The sequence below is a fragment of the Peromyscus eremicus genome, chromosome 18 (assembly GCF_949786415.1).
Source record: "Peromyscus eremicus chromosome 18, PerEre_H2_v1, whole genome shotgun sequence".
NCBI classification, from domain to species: domain Eukaryota; kingdom Metazoa; phylum Chordata; class Mammalia; order Rodentia; family Cricetidae; genus Peromyscus; species Peromyscus eremicus.
This window is the reverse complement of record NC_081434.1, coordinates 38,654,823-38,674,387: the sequence shown is the minus strand read 5'-3', so window position 1 is coordinate 38,674,387 and position 19,565 is coordinate 38,654,823. Positions and strand designations below refer to the sequence as shown.

The 19,565-nt window shown below is 45.4% G+C and overlaps 1 protein-coding gene across 2 annotated transcripts in view; it reads right to left on the bottom strand.

The window, feature by feature from the left end:
- Dram1 (DNA damage regulated autophagy modulator 1) overlaps positions 1-16,570 on the bottom strand; it is a 39,774-nt gene extending 23,204 nt beyond the window's left edge. For both annotated transcript variants that reach the window (XR_009375089.1, XM_059245465.1), the window contains exons 1-3: positions 16,265-16,570; positions 3,032-3,099; positions 26-168 (exon numbers count right to left, since the gene is read on the bottom strand). Coding sequence is in view for 1 of the 2 variants with exons in the window: in XM_059245465.1 (XP_059101448.1) it covers positions 26-168; positions 3,032-3,099; positions 16,265-16,395 (342 nt within the window). In the remaining variant the exon portion in view is untranslated. The remainder of the gene's footprint in view (positions 1-25; positions 169-3,031; positions 3,100-16,264) is intronic.
- Positions 16,571-19,565: the final 2,995 nt, after the last annotated feature.

Genomic DNA, 19,565 nt, shown 5'->3' with positions numbered 1-19,565 from the left:
ACCACCCCAAACTCTCGGGCCATACCTGAAAATTGGCTACAATGCCCATTCCAATACATCCCACCAGTCCAAGAACTAGCGACACCAAGTTAAAGACCGGTGTGCCGAAATAGCAGGTCTCATTTTGCTTCTCCACTATTTTATATCTCGTGTACATCGTAGCTGCACCTGAAAAAAATATATAGTCTAGTGAAATTTAATCCCTGATTCTTCTAATGAAAAACAAGAACATGTGTGAGTCTTTTTTTTTTTTTTTTTTACAAAATTTCTTAATTACAGCTGAGAGTGTGGCATGAGGCCTTGGGTTTGATTCCCAGCACAGGGGAGAAAGAAAAAAGTCCCGATTGCAACATATTTTGTTCTTCCCATTCTCTGCCCCCATGCAGTGTACGTACACACACACACACACACACACACACACACACACACACACAGACACCATCTTGGCTATTTTCATGTAAAGGGCATTGCATTCCATGTGTTATTCTTTGACTTGCTTTTCTCACTTAACAGTGTACCATGAAGATATTATTCCAAGTCACTGCAAAATCAGTCTACATTGTCATTTCCAGGAGGCTTCTATATGGTGTGTGAGACCCTGTCTTTATTTTGCCCTTCTCTTGTAGATGGATTTCTACTTTGCTCCCTGAGTTTTCCAGCTACAAACAATACTCCATCAACATTCCCAATTTGTAAGTTTCGGGCACGTTTTCAGAGCAATAGTCTGGGAAAAAAATACTCAGGATTAAAATGCTGAGAAGCAGGTCTCAATTGCTCTGAGTCAGCTGAGGTAGGAGAGTAACTGTGTGCATAATGCTTTTAACATAAGCAGCCGTCTAAGGAGTGAAACCTAGAAACTTTAGTTGGTATTTCCTCACGCGTGAGTGGTAACAGTTCCAGCCTTCTGAAAATTGTCTTTTGGCTTTCCACATGCCTTCTGAGACTTGCATGACCATGTTGCATTCATATTTCCCCCTTGGGTTCAAGTTGTAGGGGCTTTGACACATTCTACGTACCAGTCTTCTGTCTACTGCTAATATTAAATTTTTTTCTTCTGGTCTGTTTTTAAAGTGCGTAAAGTGTGTGGCCCTCGTTATGATAAGGTGAACTTCATGTGTACTGATACAGTTAAGACCACACTGGGCAACCTAGAAGAGACCCTATCTCAAAATTTTAAGAAGTAAAAACTAGGTAAATAAAAAGCAGTCTAGCGAGGGGTGATGGCACATGGCTATACTCCCAGACCGTAGAAGGTTGGGGAAGGAGAATTGCAAGTTCTATGAAACCACTGGCTTACACAACCAATGTAAGTGGGCCTGGCTATAGAGCAAGACTTTATCTGGAAGGGAAAAAGCTAAAACTGGACACTTAGCCCAACTTCAAAATTTGAACATATTCATGTCACGTATTGTGTCTAAAGCCTGAACCTGTCCTTGATTGTGGTCAAATTAATTACTCGTTCTTCTAAGTCTGGCTTGGCAAAGATGCATGAAAAGGCCTCGGGACTGACTGGCCCTGTGTTTCTTTCTCTTTCCTCTTTCTCACCTCCAAACCCAGTTGGAAGAGCCCACAAATGAGTGACCACATGAAATTTTCTATCAAGTTGCACAAATTCTAAAGAGGCTCACTCCCTCAGGAGGGTTCCGGGAAGTCCTCCTGGTCTACTCTGGAGAGGGAAGTGGGGGTGCTGGTTACACAATTGGCCCTGGTGACTCCACAGGGCAGAGGGGGAAAGAATTGACAGCCCCACATCTGACACCTGTATCCTCCAATCCTCATAGAGGACTGGGTTTTGTATCAATGGCAAAGCAATTGGATTCACTGTACATGACATTAATGGACTCATGACAGGATTGCATCCCATTAATTATTTCTGCACGGCTTCTGAGGAGTGGAAAATAAAAAAAAAAAAAAGTCATCCCTGAGACAGACACAAACTATTCTGGTTTGATCTTTTCCTATTTCTCCTCACAGGTCAGCAGTTCCCAATCTGTAGGAAGCATCCAAGTCCCCTAAACTGTTTTGTTTTGGATTTATGGTACTAAGGATCAAACCTGGTACTGCCTACATGCCAGCCAAGTGTTCTATCACTGATCTACACCCTGGTTCCATGTGCTTATTTACAACATGTGTTCCCTGAGTTCTTGACTAAACAGATCTAGGTCGCTCAGGATCATGCTTCTAACCCCAGATGATTCTGTGTAAGCTGCTGAACCATCAGAAAACATCTTATGACATTGCCTTATGCACTGAACTACACAAGTGCCTTAGCTACAAAGATTTTTTTTTTTGTTGGTGGGTTGTTTGTTTGTTTGTTTGTTTTTGTTTTTTGAAACAGGGTTTCTCTGTGTAGCCCTGGCTGTCCTGGAACTTGCTCTGTAGACCTGCCTGGCCTTGAACTCAGAGATCCACCTGCCTCTGCCTCCCAAGTGCTGGGACACAAGTAAGTTTTTTAAAACTAAATTACACTGAAAAGCCATTTCATGGCTAGAGAGATGACTCAGTGGTTAAGAAATCTTGTTGCTCCAGCATGAGGACTGGAGTTCAGATCCCAGCATCCACACTGAGCGGCTCAAAATGCTTGTAACTCTAGGGGATCTGACTTCCTCCCTCTAGCGCCCCAAGGGCACTGACACATGTGTGTTTGTGTACACACACCAACAGTAAAAATTAACCACCAACATGGACTTGTTTGTGCGCGCACACACACACACACACACACACACACACACACACACATACACACACACAAATAATAAAAGTAAATCTTAGATAAAATAAAAATTTTAACTCCATTTTAGAAGTTTGGGATTTAAAACTACCTCTTACAAATCCTGTGTCTGATTACCAGATAAAGTATAGTTCTATGAAGCTATACATAATTTTGAATTTTTTATATACTTAAGTCTCTCAAAGTAGTGTAACTAGAGTTACAAAGGTAATGCTTTTTTGTAAAGTACACAAACTATAAAATAACATTTTATTTCACATGACATTGTAAATTTCTCATTTATAATAATCATGTACTTACCAAGAAATGCGGAGAAGTTTATCATGAATCCAAAAATACCACTCTCTGGAGGCGTGGTTCCTGTGTCACTGAGAAGGAATAAAATAAAATAGCTGAATTATTTCTGAAGGAATTTCAACTCCAACCCCTGGACAGATAATTGGTCCATTTTATATTGGTCTTTCTAGGTGTTCAGACACTGAATTTCACAGATATGACCTGAAGTTGTTCTAAAATATTTTTGTTTGGGCTCTAAAGAAACCTAAAACTGCCAGGCTGTGGTGGCACACGCCTTTAATCCCAGCACTCTGGAGGCAGAGGCAGGTGGATCTCTGTGAGTTTGAGGCCAGCCCGGTCTCCAAAGCGAGTTCCAGGAAAGGCACAAAGCTATACAGAGAAACCCCATCTTGAAAAACCAAAAAAAAAAAAAAAAAAAACCCTAAAACTTGTTTTCTACTAAAAATAAAGATCACATTTAGGACTAGGGAGATAGATCTTTCAGTGAAGTGTTTTTGCACAATCGTGAGGCCTTAGGTTTAATTCCCAGCACCCGTGTGAAACATCTAGGTGTGGTGCCTCCCACTTGTAATCATAAGGAACTTACTGTTGTCCAGTCTGCCTAGATGAATCAATGAGAGATACTGTCTTGAGAAATAAATGGGGATTGAGCTTATGATTTGCCCTCCAGCATCCACAAGTATGTGTACACACACAAGCACCTATACCTGTACTGCACATACACATCTACTCACACATACATGAAGACATCATACACACTATGGTACTTTGAAAGAAAATGGCAGCCGGGCAGTGGTGGCACACGCCTTTAATCCCAGCACTCGGGAGGCAGAGGCAGGCGGATCTCTGTGAGTTCGAGGCCAGCCTGGGCTACCAAGTGAGTTCCAGGAAAAAGGCTCAAAGCTACACAGAGAAACCCTGTCTCGAAAAACCAAAAAAAAGAAAAGAAAAGAAAAAGAAAGAAAATGGCCCCCAAAAGGCATGGCATTTTGGGGGAGGTGTGGCTTGTTGAAGTAGGTGTGGTCTTGTTGGAGGAAGTGTATCACTGTGAAGGCAGGCTTTGAGGTCTCATTTATGCTCAAGCCACGTCCATTGAGATGACCACTTGCTGTTGCCTAGAAGCCAAGATGTAGAACACTCAGCTACCTCTCTAGCACCATGATCTGAACTGTAAATGAGTCACCACAATTAAATGATTTCCTTTGTAAGAGTTGTCGTGGTCATGGTGTCTCTTCACAGCAATAGAAACCCTAACCAAGGCACATGGATAAAAGTTAGAACGTGTTTAAAATAAACAACATGATTGTTTCTTACACAACCCCACCTGATAAGCTCAATATGAAGAATTGAGTGACACTATTTTGAAAATAAAAATAAATGAATAATATGTTTGAAAATTCTATGGTTGAGATATTAAGTGCATACAAATGCAACACTTTGTAATGACTGGATTTATGCACAATAACATATCATTATGTTAGATATCATTGTATTGAGCTTATGTAGCAATGTAGATTGAGCAATGTAGATATCATTGATCACTACTAAGTACTTTATGGAAACCCCACCGGAAGGGACCTTCATTCATAGCTGTCCTCAGCTACAAGCAGCCCTTAGGCCACGAGTTGAACATGCCCCCTAGCTTATCAAAAGTGTGCTCATTTGGTCAATCATCTTAACAAAAAGAGGTTCCTATTTAAAAAAAAAAAAAACTTAGGTGCAGTCTATCAGTTCCTTAGGTGACTCAGAAAGCAGTGTTGAAGACCTGGGAGCATGGCTCAGTATCAAAGTGCCTAGCATGCACAGGCACCCAGTTCCATTCAGAGGAAGTGTGTGGGCATGTTCTAGTTTCTTTTCGTGGGCACCAGGTTAAAAATGTCATCAGGCCACTCACAAGCACCCTTCCAGCTTAAAAAGGATGACGAAGGTGCTCCCCACATGAACCGGCTTGCCCTGGTTCCGGGTGCTTCCGCTCTTAAAAACAGCTCTGAAATGTGTGTGTTGAAAACTGATCACATTGGAAAGACACACTTCCAAGCATGCGGAAAATTCTACAAGAAACCAGTGCCTGCAGAAAGCAGGAAGCTCTAAGTGTTGTCGACACATAACTTTTAAAGAGGATGTAAAGGGGCAAAGCGTGGCTAAGATAAACACCTTGACTCCCCGCTACTTCCATTTTGTCCTCAGAGCCTGATTAGGACAGAGCCTCCCACTTCCCCAGCTTCCTAAACTTAAGGAGGAGGGCTGGAGAAGGGTACCCATGTGCAGGGTGCCTTCTTGAGCCCAGGGCTGAGTGGACGGGAAAGGGACAAGAGCCAGGAACAGAATAATGGCAGAGAGAGCCTGAGCCCTGGGGTAGCACGTTTGCCAGATGATTAAGTCTGAAGAGAATGTCAGTCTTCCTGTTCCCACCTTAGGGTGTAAAAAAGCAACCACCAGTGAGGCGCCTCACGGTTCTTGGCCCTCATCTACCACCTTAGGCATGCCGGGGAGATGAGCTAGGGTGATGGTTTTGGAAAGGGAAAGAAATAGCATAATGGGTTGATACTCAAGAAAGCGTGTGACTGCGGGGCGGTGGTGGCGCACACCTTTAATCCCAGCACTTGGGAGGCAGAGGCAGGCGGATCTCTGTGAGTTCAAGGCCAGCCTGGGCTATAGAGCGAGTTCCAGGACAGGCTCCAAAGCTACACAGAGAAACCCTGTCTCGAAAAACCAAAAAAAAAAAGAAGAAGAAGAAGAAAGAAAGAAAGTACGTAGCTGGGGGATAAAAACATTCTGAAGCCGGGCGGTGGTGGCGCACGCCTTTAATCCCAGCACTCGGGAGGCAGAGCCAGGCGGATCTCTGTGAGTTCGAGGCCAGCCTGGGCTACCAAGTGAGTTCCAGGAGAGGCACAAAGCTACACAGAGAAACCTTGTCTCGAAAAACCAAAAAAAAAAAAAACCATTCTGAAAGGCCATAGGAAAACAGCTAGACTTGGACACGCATCTATTGATGGCAGACCATGGTAAAGGTCAAAAGCCTGGATGTACACTCCATATGGCACCAAACATGGGATCTGAAAGTTCAGAATGGTATTTTATTCTTGTTTATCTATTTCAAACCACATAGGTATGGTGTGGCTCATCGGTGAGTGTGTGATTAACATGAAGGAAGGTCTCAATTGAAAACAGGACAATAAATAAACAGATGAACAAACAAACAAATCCCTACAGGCAGGATATAAAGCACCCTGTAAATAACGTATTTATTTACCTATGTGTTTATTGAATGAATGACTCTCACTCCCCACCCCAAAAAAGACTAGTCAAGACTTGGTGGACATGCACCTGTAAACCTAGCACTTGGGAGGTTCAAGCAAGCTGTGAGTTCAAGGCCAGCTTGGGCTACATAGCAAGACCCTGAAACAAAAAAGACCTAATAATATATTACTTATTGAATACTAATTATGCATCAGACATGGTTTTATATTTACTGTATTGTTTGTAATTTCGTCTTCAGGAGCCTAGATGAATGTGTATGGAGGGTGTCCGAGCCTAGCTGAATGTATATGGGTGTGTCTTCTATAAATTTCATTTTATTCAGGAAGAAATTGGGTATTTGGGAAGTTTCACAACTTTTTCAAGTTAGAGGAATCTATACCAAATGTCCAGCTCCTTGGTTCCTGGTAGTCAAACAAAGTCATCAGAATGATTGGGGAGAGGGACCACTGATATGTCAATAAATGTTTAGCAGGCCACTCTTGAAGATGCTTGGGTTTTTTGCCAAGTCCTTAAGGAATATATATCCAACATGGGAAACAAAAGTTACAAAATTCAAGACACTGAACATGGAGTTGGAAAAAGAAGTACATGGATGACTTTCAGGAGGCATGCCCGCTGGCCCCAGCACGCCACGGGAAAGAACCCCCATGGTAATGAGAAGGGGCCACTAGGCCTTGGCTGTAGACCAGGAAGCAATTAAGGAGGTGAGAACTCTCGGCTCTTCAAACAGCAGAATTTAGTTATAAAGTCTCTCGGACAAGCAATGCCACTATGCTGTATCTCGTTTTTCTCCAGGATTCTGAATGCACAGTAGCTATCATCAATGCGTTAGTTCACACCCAGGAGGCTCATATTCGGCTACCTTTTTACCACCATAGGCCACTGTCAACACTACAACTACTTAAAAAACAAAACTTTGCTATAACTCTTTACAAATAACACTATAATGTATTCACTTATCAATAAGACCTATTAGAATCAATCAGAATTCATCAACAAGAAGTGGGTTGCTCATTCCGTATTCCCAGCATATGAGAAGCTGAGGCAAGAGGATTGCCTCAAGTTCAAAGCCTGCCTAGGCTTATGGTGTGAAATTCTGTCTCAAAAAAAAAAAAAAAAGTCAGCAAACTATCTGAGATACAATTTGAGTCAGAATTTCCTAAATCTGTCTGGTAAGAATTGTCAGATTTGGGGTTTTCTATTCACTGATGAAATGGTACCTAACTACATGAGCCAGTTTTTCCTCAAGAATATTCATGAAAATTCTCTAAGCAGCAAATAAAATCTGGCCATATCTACAAACTTTATAGAACAGTATTATTGGGGCGAGAAGACAACGGAAGATGAACCTACTATGTGGAAGGAGTAAGGGACATGCAAGATGTGAACCTACTATGTGGAAGGGATAAGGGACATGCAAGATGTGAACCTACTACGTGGAAGGGGTAAGGGACATGCAAGATGTGAACCTACTATGTGGAAGGGATAAGGGACATGCAAGATGTGAACCTACTATGTGGAAGGGGTAAGGGACATGCAAGATGTGAACCTACTATGTGGAAGGGGTAGGGGACATGGGATGAGGACAGAAGGAATGGAGGCTGGGGGATGCCTTGTAGGAAAAAGACAAACAAAAACAAAATATAGTAGTATGCCTATTCCATAATTAAACCTGTCATTGTGTATGCTAACTTAAAATAAATAATAGTAATAAGTAATGAATAATAGTGTTGTCTGCTCATTAGTAAAAGTAAAAGGGTTCTTATTATCAATGAAAAATGTCTTCATGCTGGGTGTGATAGTGTAAGTTTTTAGTCCCAGCACTCAAGAGGCAGAGACAAGTAGAGGCCTGTGAGTTCAAGGCCAGCCTAATTCATTTATTGAGTACCAGGCCAGTCATAGTTATATTGTGATACCCTGTCTAAAAAGAAAAAAAAGAACTCTTCATAAATCTGTCAAGTCTCTGATATTACATATTATGTGATAAGTAAACTTTGAGTAATCCTTTCTACCAAATGTGGAAATGCAATAAATGTAGTAACAGCAAGGGGCAGCCAAGATACTTTCTGGGTGAGCCTCTTTTTAAATTTTCTCTGTAAGCTCACATTAAATGATGCCACTACACAAGATCAGAGGTAGAGCAGTTTGGCCATCCATATCTGTATCTATATCCATGCCTATTGAATCCATGGATTCAACTAAGCAAGAATCCAAAACACATTTCAAACTGCATGTTTATTGAATATACCCTTATCATTATCCCCTAACCAATACCAACAACTACTTTGACAGTATTTACTTTGTATTAGACGTCCTAACTAATCCAGAGATGACTAAGGATGCAGGAGGATGTGCAGGTTTATATGCAGTCCTATGCTATTTTATATAATGCATTTGAGCAGCCCCGATTTCAGTTTCCTGAGAACTTTGTATTCCCAGGGTGTCCAGGAAACGGTCCTTCACAGTCACCGAAGGATGTATTTGGTTGAGAGAGGTATATCTGGGTGCCCGATTCAAGAAAGTGGAGCAGGTGAGAGGGCAAAGCAGCTGCTTTCCAATGTAGCTTAAAATCATTGCATCCTGCTCCCAGCACAGCATTCTGCATCACATGGCTTCCCAGCATGCTTGGCCCAGCCTCAGTCTCATCCACTACCTCACCGGCCTTCCTGTTAAGGAGGAATTTACAGCAGCAATCAGGGGTAATTTTTCTTTTGCCCATGGTTTAGAAGTTGTTGAAGCCATCGAATACACAGTAATTTCAAAACAAGCTGTACCTGGGAAATGAATTATGACCACATTTCCTGTGTTTACATTTATATAACTTAAGCCAACTTTGGAAAATTCCAAGGAACTTGAAGAACATACTCCAAACTAAACCTTTGCTAAGGCAATGAATAATCACTTAAAGCAGGAACAATACAAAGAACGCGTGCCTGGTGGTGCATGACTTTCCCAAGCATGGACAATCCACGTTCTTTATCACTCAGCACTTGTGATTCCCACTACCAAGGTGATGGCTTAACCAGGGACTGAAGATGCTGAGTACAGGATGTAACATTATCTGTGTCTTCAGATGGAGGATTATTAGCCTAATTCCAGGTTCAGTGAGAGACCCTGTCTCCAGGGAATAAGACCTACAAGAACATGTTAAATAGTTACTGTTAGCCAAACTCCTCAACCATGGCTCCAGAAAAGGCCTGCAAAACTCTGACTGCAAGCATACAAGACTATGCTCACACAACAGTGGAAATGTACTCAAGGAAATGTAACATGGGCCATCAGGGCAGAGTTCCTAACCATGTCCATTGACGTTAGATGTTCAGCCTGGATTCCTGTGGCCTTGGGCAAGTTTTTTGAGTTTTCCTTTCTTTTTCTTTTTCTTTTTCTTTTTTTTTTTTTTTTTAAATGTAGCAATACTGTCTTAGTTGGGTTTCCTATTGCTATGGTGAGACATCATGATCACAGCAGCTTTTATAAAGACAACATTTCATTGGGGCTGGCTTACAGTTTCAGAGGTTCAGTCCATTATCATCATGACAGGGAGCATGGCGGCATGCAGGCAGACATGGCGCTGGAGCTGAGTGCTACATCTTGCAAGCAACAGGAAGTCGACTGAAAGTCACACTGGGCACAACTTGAGCATGACCTCCTCCAAAAAGGCCACACCTCCTAATAATGCCACTCCCCTTGGGATCCATTTTCTTTCAAAGCACCACAAATTCTAACTACTTTGTGTTGGATCTTTTATTTGGTTTGGAAACAGGGTCTCATTCTGTAACCCCGGCTCACCTGGATTTTGCTATGTAGCCTAGGCTGGCCTTCATTTTACTTCTCTTTGCCTCTCAAGTGCTGAGATTGTAAGTATGAACCACCACACTCAGTTTGATTTTTTTTTTAAGACAGACTATTCCTACTAGTCCTGGCTGGCCTCAGATCCACAGCAATCCACCTGCCTCTGCCTCCCCAGCCCTGTGATTAAAGGAGTGTACCACCACATTCAGGCATAATTTTGATTTTGAAGTTAAAGTCCTGACCAAACATTTGATGTCATTTACCACGCAACTCTGGTTCCCTCTTTACAATGTCTTAATTCTATAGGTAGCCTGGTTTTCTGCCATTGTTTATGGAGCAGAAATTATGGTCATGAGGAACAGCATAGGTGCTCAAGACCACATCCACTGTCTAGCAAAACCACACTTCCGCTTGGCGGTGGTGGCACACGCCTTTAATCCCAGCACTCGTGAGGCAGAGCCAGGCAGATCTCTGTGACTTCGAGGCCAGCCTGGGCTACAGAGTTCCAGGAAAGGCTCAAAGCTGCACAGAGAAACCCTGTCTCGAAAAACAAAACAAAACAAAAACAACTTCCTAAAGCAGGTCAGGGGGATGCACTTACAAAAGGCCAGTCCTGGACCCAGAACTGACAAAATTCTAAGAGTGCAGGATCACATGGCAGACCCAAGCACATGTCCAAGGAATGTTTAAGAGGGTAGCCTGGATATTATGGGCCCATAAAGATTAACTGTTACCAGAGAGCCTAGAGGAGGAAAGAGAAACTCCAAATTAGGCATGGTGGCTAGTGCTTGAGAATGTGGGCATGGCCTAATCCTGTAAGGTAGGCTTTTGTTTGTTTGTTCTTGGTTTTGATATCCTTGCATTAACGGGTTCTTAACGTACAAAAAAATACCACTTCTTCTACTACTCCAACTTAGTACATGTAGTGGTCTGATTCCATGTTTTTAATTTAACCATAGGATAGAGAGCCTATTTGTTTAAAATACTGAAAACATATCAAAAATATGCCAGGAAAGTTCTGTCTTACTGACCTCAGCAGCCCTCTGCTATAAACATTTTTTTTTTTTTTTTTTTTTTTTGGTTTTTCGAGACAGGGTTTCTCTGTGTAGCTTTGCGCCTTTCCTGCGGCTCACTTGGTAGCCCAGGCTGGCCTCGAACTTACAGAGATCCGCCTGGCTCTGCCTCCCGAGTGCTGGGATTAAAGGCGTGCGCCACCACCGCCCGGCATGCTATAAACATTTTTAATTAGTCTCTTTATTTGAGGCACTGGTGATGATCCAGGACCTGGTGCATGCTAAGCATGTGCTTTTTTGTTTTGTTTTGGTTCTTTGTTTTGTATTTTGAGACAGGGTCTTAGTATGGTGTCCTGTCCATCCTGCAGCTTGCTGTGTAGACCAGGCTGGTCTTGAACTCACAAAGATCTGCCTGCTTCTGCCTCCTGAGTGCTGAGGATTGAAAGTGTGCGCCACCACACCTGGCTAAGCATGCACTCCTGTCTCTGAGCTTAGTCCCTGATTCTTTTAGTGTTGCTGAAGTCGTCTTTGTCTCAGGCTGGCCTCAAACCTCCAGCAATTCTCCTGCTCCTGCCCCTTGAGTGCTGAGATTAAGTTGGGCACTAACAAACCCCAGTTTCCTCTAGATTTTTACGCAAGCTGGTACAACTGTACTTGTTTTTCTCCTTTTTTGTTTCTAACTAAAAACAGCAAGCTTGGTTCTGCATCTTGCTTTTTATCGATGTAATAATGTACCTTGGAGCGCTTCACCGATAAGATGCCACACGGAGAGCTCTTGCTGGAAGCACTGCCTTCTTTGGCTAATCTATTTACTTAGCAAGTCCTCTGACTGTTTGAATGGTGGCTAAGCTGACCGAAAACAATGTCGTAGCTCAATGGGAGAGACCTTGTCACACACTCTAGGCTTGAGTTTGCTCCCTACCACGTGCAGCAAATGACTAGATGAGGAAGTAGAAGCCCTGAGCAACCTTACAGATGGCATTTCGTTCACACAGACAAGCAACCTGTAGGACACTTTTCCCAAAAAAGGGGCAGCTGTTACATCACAGGATGTATCTGTCGCTTTCATAGATTTTTACTAAAGTCTCTCCATAAAATTTAAAATCAAGCACTGGAGAGAAGGTTCAATCTGTCTGCGCTTCCAAAAGACCCAGATTTGATTCTCAGCACCCACAGGGAGACTGACAACCATCTGTCACTCCTGTCCCAGGGGATCCAACATTTTTGTCTAGCCTCCTGGGGTACTAGGCACGCACATGGTGCACAGACATACATGCAAGCAAAACACCCATTAAAAAATAATAAATTTTAAATTTAAAATCAACTTACATTCTCAGGAGCAATGTATGAAAGGGTCTGTTTCCCCCCAAACCTCACCAATAGTGTTATCAAATGAAAAACAGCATCAGTGAATTCCAATGGAAATTACTTCTTTTTTTTTTTTTTTCTTTTTTAGTTTTTTGAGACAGGGTTTCTCTGTGTAGCTTTGAGCCTTTCCTGGAACTCACTCTGTAGACCAGGCTGACCTCAAACTCACAGAGATCCACCTGGCTCTGCCTCCCGAGTGCTGGGATTAAAGGCGTGTGCCACCACCGCCCGGCTTCTTTTGTTTGTTTGTTGTTTTTGTTTTGTTTTATTTATGCATGAATTTCAGTATCTTTCCAGGTCTGAGAATCATCTGAACATTTATGAAACATATTAAAGAGTAATGGAGTTACTCACTGGGCTTGGTGGTCCATGACTACTATCCAAGCACTCGAGAGGTGGAGGCAGGAAGATCAATAGTTCAAAGTAGTGCTTGGCTTCCTATCAAGTTTGAGGCCAGCCTGGACTACTGGAGACTTCATTTGAAAAGACAAGGAAAAAAAAAGACCAACAGTGTCACAAAGAGAAGTTATCTGATAAGGAGGAAGCTGACTTGAAGGCCATCCTGGAAAGTGGTTCCCCTCTTAATTCACAAATGTGCTAAAAGTACCAGACCACCACAACGGCCAAACAGCGAAGGGAACTCATCCTGAGAACCTGCATGCACATCACCAGCCAAACACCCAACTGGCTGAACTTACCTAATCGGGATCCACCATGACCTAGGGTAAATGGATCGGGGAGGGGGGCATTTTTCTATACATGCCCAGGGCCTTGAAGATACAAGGCAAATGTTCTATCACGGGACTCGACCCACTTTCAGAGCGCTCATGGATCTTATATTCCTGATTTGTTAGAAGGCGATGGGTGCTGGGGTGAACAAAAGACCACGGCCAACACCTGTGGCTGTCCTCTGGCGCCTTCAAGCAGTTGGACTATAGCTGTGGTTGCCCTTGGAGACCCACCGGCCAGCGATGGCAAGTGGACCACACATGTGAGTGGCATGGGTGGGTTAAGACTGCAAGCCCATGGCCTCCAAGACGGCTCAGTGGGTGAAAGCGCTTGCTGCCAAGCCTTTTAACCGGAGTTTGATCCGCGGAAACCACACAGCATACGTAGAGAATTGGTCGCAACAGATTGTCCGATGACCGCCACTTGTATGGCACAGAACTCGTGTGTGCACACACGTACATGTGCATAGGGAGACTGGTTCTAGGGGTCCAAGAGAGGTAGGACGCAATTTTAAATCTTGAACTAGCCGGGAGGTGGTGGCACACGCCTTTAACCCCAGCACTTGGGAGGCAGAGCCAGGTGGATCTCTGTGAGTTCGAGGCCAGCCTGGGCTACAAAGCAAGATCCAGGAAAGGCGCAAAGCTACACAGAGAAACCTTGTCTCAAAAAAAAAAAAAAAAATCTTGAACTACCCTTCCTGGTATTATTAGGACAGGGTTTGCTAAGATGGCATTTGAAGAAAGAGATGAGAAAGTCTATAAATATCTAGATAGCCATCACATTATCGTCAAGCAGTGTGCACGTGTCTACGCCTGGAAAGAAGGACTATAGAAACTGCTCGGTGGAAGAGTACTTGCCGTGGGTCACCAGGTTTGAGCCCCAGCACCAAAAGCAACAACCTGAAGAGAGCCGGACTAGGAGCAGACCATTTTTATCCCAGCTACTTGGCTGGCTGAGTAGGGAGGGGGGAGACTCCAGCATGGGCAACAGGGGGATGCCCAGTCTCAAGAAGGAAAAGAGGGGGAGACAGGGTTAGATGTGGTTACTCGAGCCTATAATCCCAGTACTCAGGAAGCTAAGACAGGGGGATTGCCGCAAGTACAAAGCTAGTCTAGGCTGCATGGCAAGACCTGCCTCCCAAAAAAACCAAAACAAAACAGAAATCAAGACAGATATAGTAAGTAAAGCCAGTGGGACTAGAGGAAGTTCAGAAGTACAGAGAGAAGAGAGGAGTGGAAAAGAGGGAAGGGCAGAGGGGAGAGGAGAGACAAGTTGTAAATTTGGAGGGCTTTTTTTTAGACAAGGTCTCTCTTTGTGGCCCTGGCTATCCTGGAACTCACTACAGGCTGGCCTCAGAGATCTGTCTGCAGAGGGCTTTTCTAACTTTTTCTCTTCATCTTGCAGTTCTGCAGAGCTGGGGACTGTGTTCAGGGTTTTGTGCATGCTGGGCCAACAGTCTAAACTCTGATCTATTTCCAGTCCCCACATACTACTCGATGTCTAGCTCTTACCTGCGTCTGGCCCTTATGTCAAGGGCTCAGAGACAGTCCAGTGCCCGCGCTGCTATCAAGGTAGAAGACAAACAATGGCCCAAATCCCCAGGCACACTTGGGCAATCTTATGTTTGATTTGGCCTGTAGTTCCTAGCAATAAGGGGTCCGTCCACCTTGTGACTTTGTGTCCCATAATTCGACACTACTTAAGACTTTCCTTGTTAGTTTGTAAGCCCCTTCCCTGGAGTGTCTGTGATTTCAGCATCTCGCCTAACTCAGCTGGTTTACCCACTCTAGATTATCTCCCATTTGAGGTTCACTTTAGGGTAATATCAGTCATAACTACACCAGACACAGAGATTCCAACCTTGCCTCTGACAGCCTGGCCAATCCATATCACATATTAGCCAGGAATGAACTTCACGCCTAGGACAAACATAGCTATGATTTTCTCCGAAGGGATAACAGCTCAGTTTTATATATGTCAAAGGGAGTATATCTTTCACTCAGAAATAAGAGAAGGGAGATGGGTGCTGGTACTTAGGATTGATGTGTGCCATGAGCACCCTGCCAAGGCTTTCCCAGGGGCTCAGGACCAGCTACTAAAGTTCCTCCAAGGGCAAAGCTACCAAATACATAGAGCCATTAAAGAGGATCAAGCTATTGCCCCGGCCATGGATAAAGTGACCCTCGGGAAAGATGGAACCTAAACAGGAAACATTAAGCAGTAACACAAGAAATGTCACAGTTTTCAACAGCTTGGAGGCTCTGACTTTGGAGGTACCAAGCCCAAGGGGAGTCTGAGGCAGGTCCATTGACTCCCAAGGCTCTGACAGCTGCTTTGTGTTGCTGTTGACACAGGGTGACCAGGACCTGAATTCTGTTTCTGTCCTTGGGGAGCTTTCACACCAGTGTCCTATCCATGTATCTGATGTATCTTCATCCATTTCAACTTCCATTTTCTTTCATGGAAAATGAAGTTAGACATTCACTTCAAGAGCTGTTGAGAAGTGCGGGCTTGGGGGTGGGGTTGACCCACACCTCTAATCCCAGCACTAGGGAAAGCAGAGGAAGGTGGCTCTCTGTGAGTTCAAAGCCAGCCTAGAGTTCAGCAGGCCGGCCAGGGCTACATAGTGAGATCCAGGCTCAGAGAGAGGGGGAGGGGCGGGGAAGGAGCAGGAGTTTTTGCAAAGTGGAAGAGAAATGGGTGAGCAGCTTGGCACATGCCTGGATCGGCTTATAATAAATGGTATCGATTCGGAACTATGCTTGTCTCGATGGCATCAAAGAAGGCTCTTCCCAGGATTTTATCCCATACCCCAGGTACCCTCTGACAGCCCTCCGGATGCTGCTCTGTGCATCTCTTTCTCAGAGGGCAGAACCCAACACGTGCTCCCTGACTCTCTACACAGGCCAGGGGAGGGGGTGTCAGAGATGATCTTTCATAGTCACATCCTGCCCTCACCTCAAGAAGATGCCGCTATGCCTGGCCTGGACACCTTCCCTCCCTCTCGACAGTGCTGTGCCATGGACTCGATCTGCTTCCCTCGTCCCTGACGCCCCACTTGCCTGCCCCTCACCTGATGTAGGGGAGGAAGGGGTTGACGTGCCCCGAGAGCACCGCGACCACGTAGGAGATGATGAAGGCTGCAGACGACCATGTCACCAAGAGGAAGGGGACGAAGGCCATTCCCCTGAGGAAGCACAGCATCGCGGTGAGAGGGCGCTGCGCTCGTCGTCGGGGCCACGAAGCCGGCTTGCTGCGGGCTGCCTGGAGGCGGTGGCCACGACACAGACAGCTAACGCTCGGCGGCGGCGGCGGCGGCGGCGGCGGGACGGAGGAGGCTCGGAGACAGCCAGGACGGGCCCAGCCCCGGAGGGAGGGAAGCGCTCAGAGGTGGAGAGGGCGGAGGGTGGACCGGCAGCCGGGTGGGTGGGGCGCGAGCCGTCCCGGCGGCTTGTTGCGAAACCGGTGAAGTCACAAAGCGGCAGCCTGGTCCCCCGGAGCCAGAGCGCGCGGCCACCTCCCCGCCCACGCCGGGCCACGCCGGACAGCTCGGCTTCCTTTCGCTTTTGCTTGGGACAGGGTCGGGTGGGTGCAGCGGGAGACGCGGGATTCCGCGGGGACGGCCAGCTCTTGCGCAAGTCCGCTGGGTTGGGTTGGCGGGATTCCCAGCCCCTCCTTCCCTCGGGGTTTCCCTCCGAGCCTCTCTCCAGCACCCACTGGGGTTCCTTCCAGTGTCTGGCCACCGATGCCCATCCCATCAGGGCTCTCTGTGACTACTGCAGGGGTTCAGGCGGAGGGGTTCAGTGACGTTTGTCAGGTCACTGAGCATGGATGTGACACATGCCTGGGTGGTACCCACCTGGAAACAGAAATCGCATAATAGCCAGGCCTGATAGTACGGGTCTGTCATCCCTGGTGCTTGGCTACTACGGAGGCTGAGGCAGAAGGATCCCAAGTTCAAGGCTTGACTGGGCAGCTTATTGAAACAGCCTCTGAAGGGCTGGGGGTGTAGCTTAGCGGCACAGCATCGGTGAGGTTCTGGGTTTTATCTCTAAGCATCATTCAGTCAAGTGACAGAGAGGACTGGATCCAGCCCTGGCCCAGCCTAGGTTGCCCAGGTTGCTACCCACGGTTCTGTTCCCACCAGAACTACTTGGAGTATTTATTTCCCAGCAATAAGAAAAGATGACTCGATCCACTTCAGATCCACCTCAGACTCCACCAAAACCAAACGGACAGGTGCTCCTGAAGCACGGGCCTGTTCTGTGCATCTGAGTTATAGTTTGGGGATTCTGAGCCCCACTTTTGGCCGTAGATGACCTAATATGGGTTCATCTCAGCCACATAAACATGTCTTGAGTACCGCCCTGTGCTAAGGAATAGCCTATGCGGATTACACACCATCAGAACTATTAGACTGATCTTCTAGGTAGAACATGATTTTAAGCATGAAATAGACGCTGGGCGGTGGTGGTGCACGCCTGTAATCCCAGCACTCGGGAGGCAGAGGCAAGCGGATCTCTGTAAGTTCGAGGCCAGCCTGGTCTAGAGAGTTAGTCCAGGACAGGCACCAAAACTACAGAGAAACCCTGTCTCGAAAAACCAAAAAAAAGAATGAAATAGACGCCGGGCGGTGGTGGTGCACGTCTTTAATCCCAGCACTGGGGAGGCAGAGCCAGGCGGATCTCTGTAAGTTCGAGGACTCAGATGAAGGACTGGAGAGGTCTTGGAGAGGATAACAGAGTTTCCAAGAGGAAATCTGGGGATGAACACATGACTCCTGCTATCACTGGGCCATATCTCCAACTCCAAAAGGAAATAATTAACCAGACACAAGCGAGACTGCCTCGCCAGGGCAAGAAAATAGCAAAGTTACAGGCTGAAAATGCTTGCTTCTTCAAGACTAAGGCATCTAAATACCTGTGAAGTAAGAAATGACTTGGTTTTAGCCAGATGTGGAGCTCACATCTGTAATCCCAACATTTAGGATAAGACGGGACAGCCAAGAGTTCAAAGCCAGTCTGGGCTACCCAGAGAGTTCTAGGCACATCTAGGCTACAGAGAACCTGCCCCAAGTAACTACCATTCAATCATGACTGCTGGGAGGCTCTTTGGACCCATTTATTAAGAATCTTCAGTCAGAACTCCATGTACCTTCTGGAGCAGCCATCCCTCAGTCACTCCAAGCTTATAGAAACCTGGGCCTAAGAGACGGCTCAGTGGATAAAGGTGCTTGCAGCCAAGCCTGACGACCCGAGTTCAATCCCCTGGACCCACATAACTGAAGAAGAGAACCCACTGACTGCCTCCAGCTGTCTTAGAATTTCACACACACACACACACACACACACACACACACACACACACACACGCTGTGCCCCACCCCACCCCCATCAGCTGTCATTCATGGTATTCATTGTACATCTTGCCTGGTTATCTGTGATTTAGAAAACAGCCCCCGCACCCACCCCCACCCCCGCCACACACACACACACACACACACACACACACACACACACACATACTTTCCCTTTTTTACTCTTAGTAAGATTTAGGTCAAAATGAAACTCTCCCTTAAGCAGAGGACTAACGACCCCCAAAAGGAATTTCACTTTATCACATCATGTTTTTGTTGATTGCATGATTCCCTACAAAATCCAATTTGATAGTTACTATTTTTGTCCTTTAGGGGCTTTCTCTTATTTTTTTGCTTGTTTTTGTTTGTTTGTTTTTCTAGACAGGGTTTCTCTGTGTAGTTTTGGTGTCTGTCCTGGATCTCGCTCTGTAAACCAGGCTGGCCTTGAACTCACAGAGATCTGCCTGGCTCTGCCTCCCGAGTGCTCGGATTAAAGGCATGCACCACCACTGCCACCCGGCTATATTTTGCTTGTTTTTGAGTCAGGGTCTCTCTGTGTAACCTAGGCTAGCCTCAAACTCATCTTGAAATCCTCCAGCATCGGCCTCATGAATGCTGAGATTACAGGTGTGTGCCACCACAACCGGCTTGCTGATCATTTAAAATACTGACTATAGGAAGTTGTCTGACCACAGCAGCAACAGTTTGTGTGCTGTTGCTGTTGTTTTAAGGGATTTGGATGAAGTTTATTACAAGGTAAAGGTGTACACTCAGGACAAATGCAGACTAGAGCGTCACCCATTTTGTTAATTACAATGAATACATCTGCATCTATATTTCTTAAATAAGATTGTTTTGAGGAAAGCCAGCATAATAATTTTTGTTTTGTTTTGTTTTGTTTGTTTTTCGAGACAGGGTTTCTCCGTGTAGTTTTGGTGCCTTTCCTGGCTCTCACTCTCACTCTGTAGACCAGGCTGGCCTCGAACTCACAGAGATCCGCCTGGCTCTGCCTCCCGAG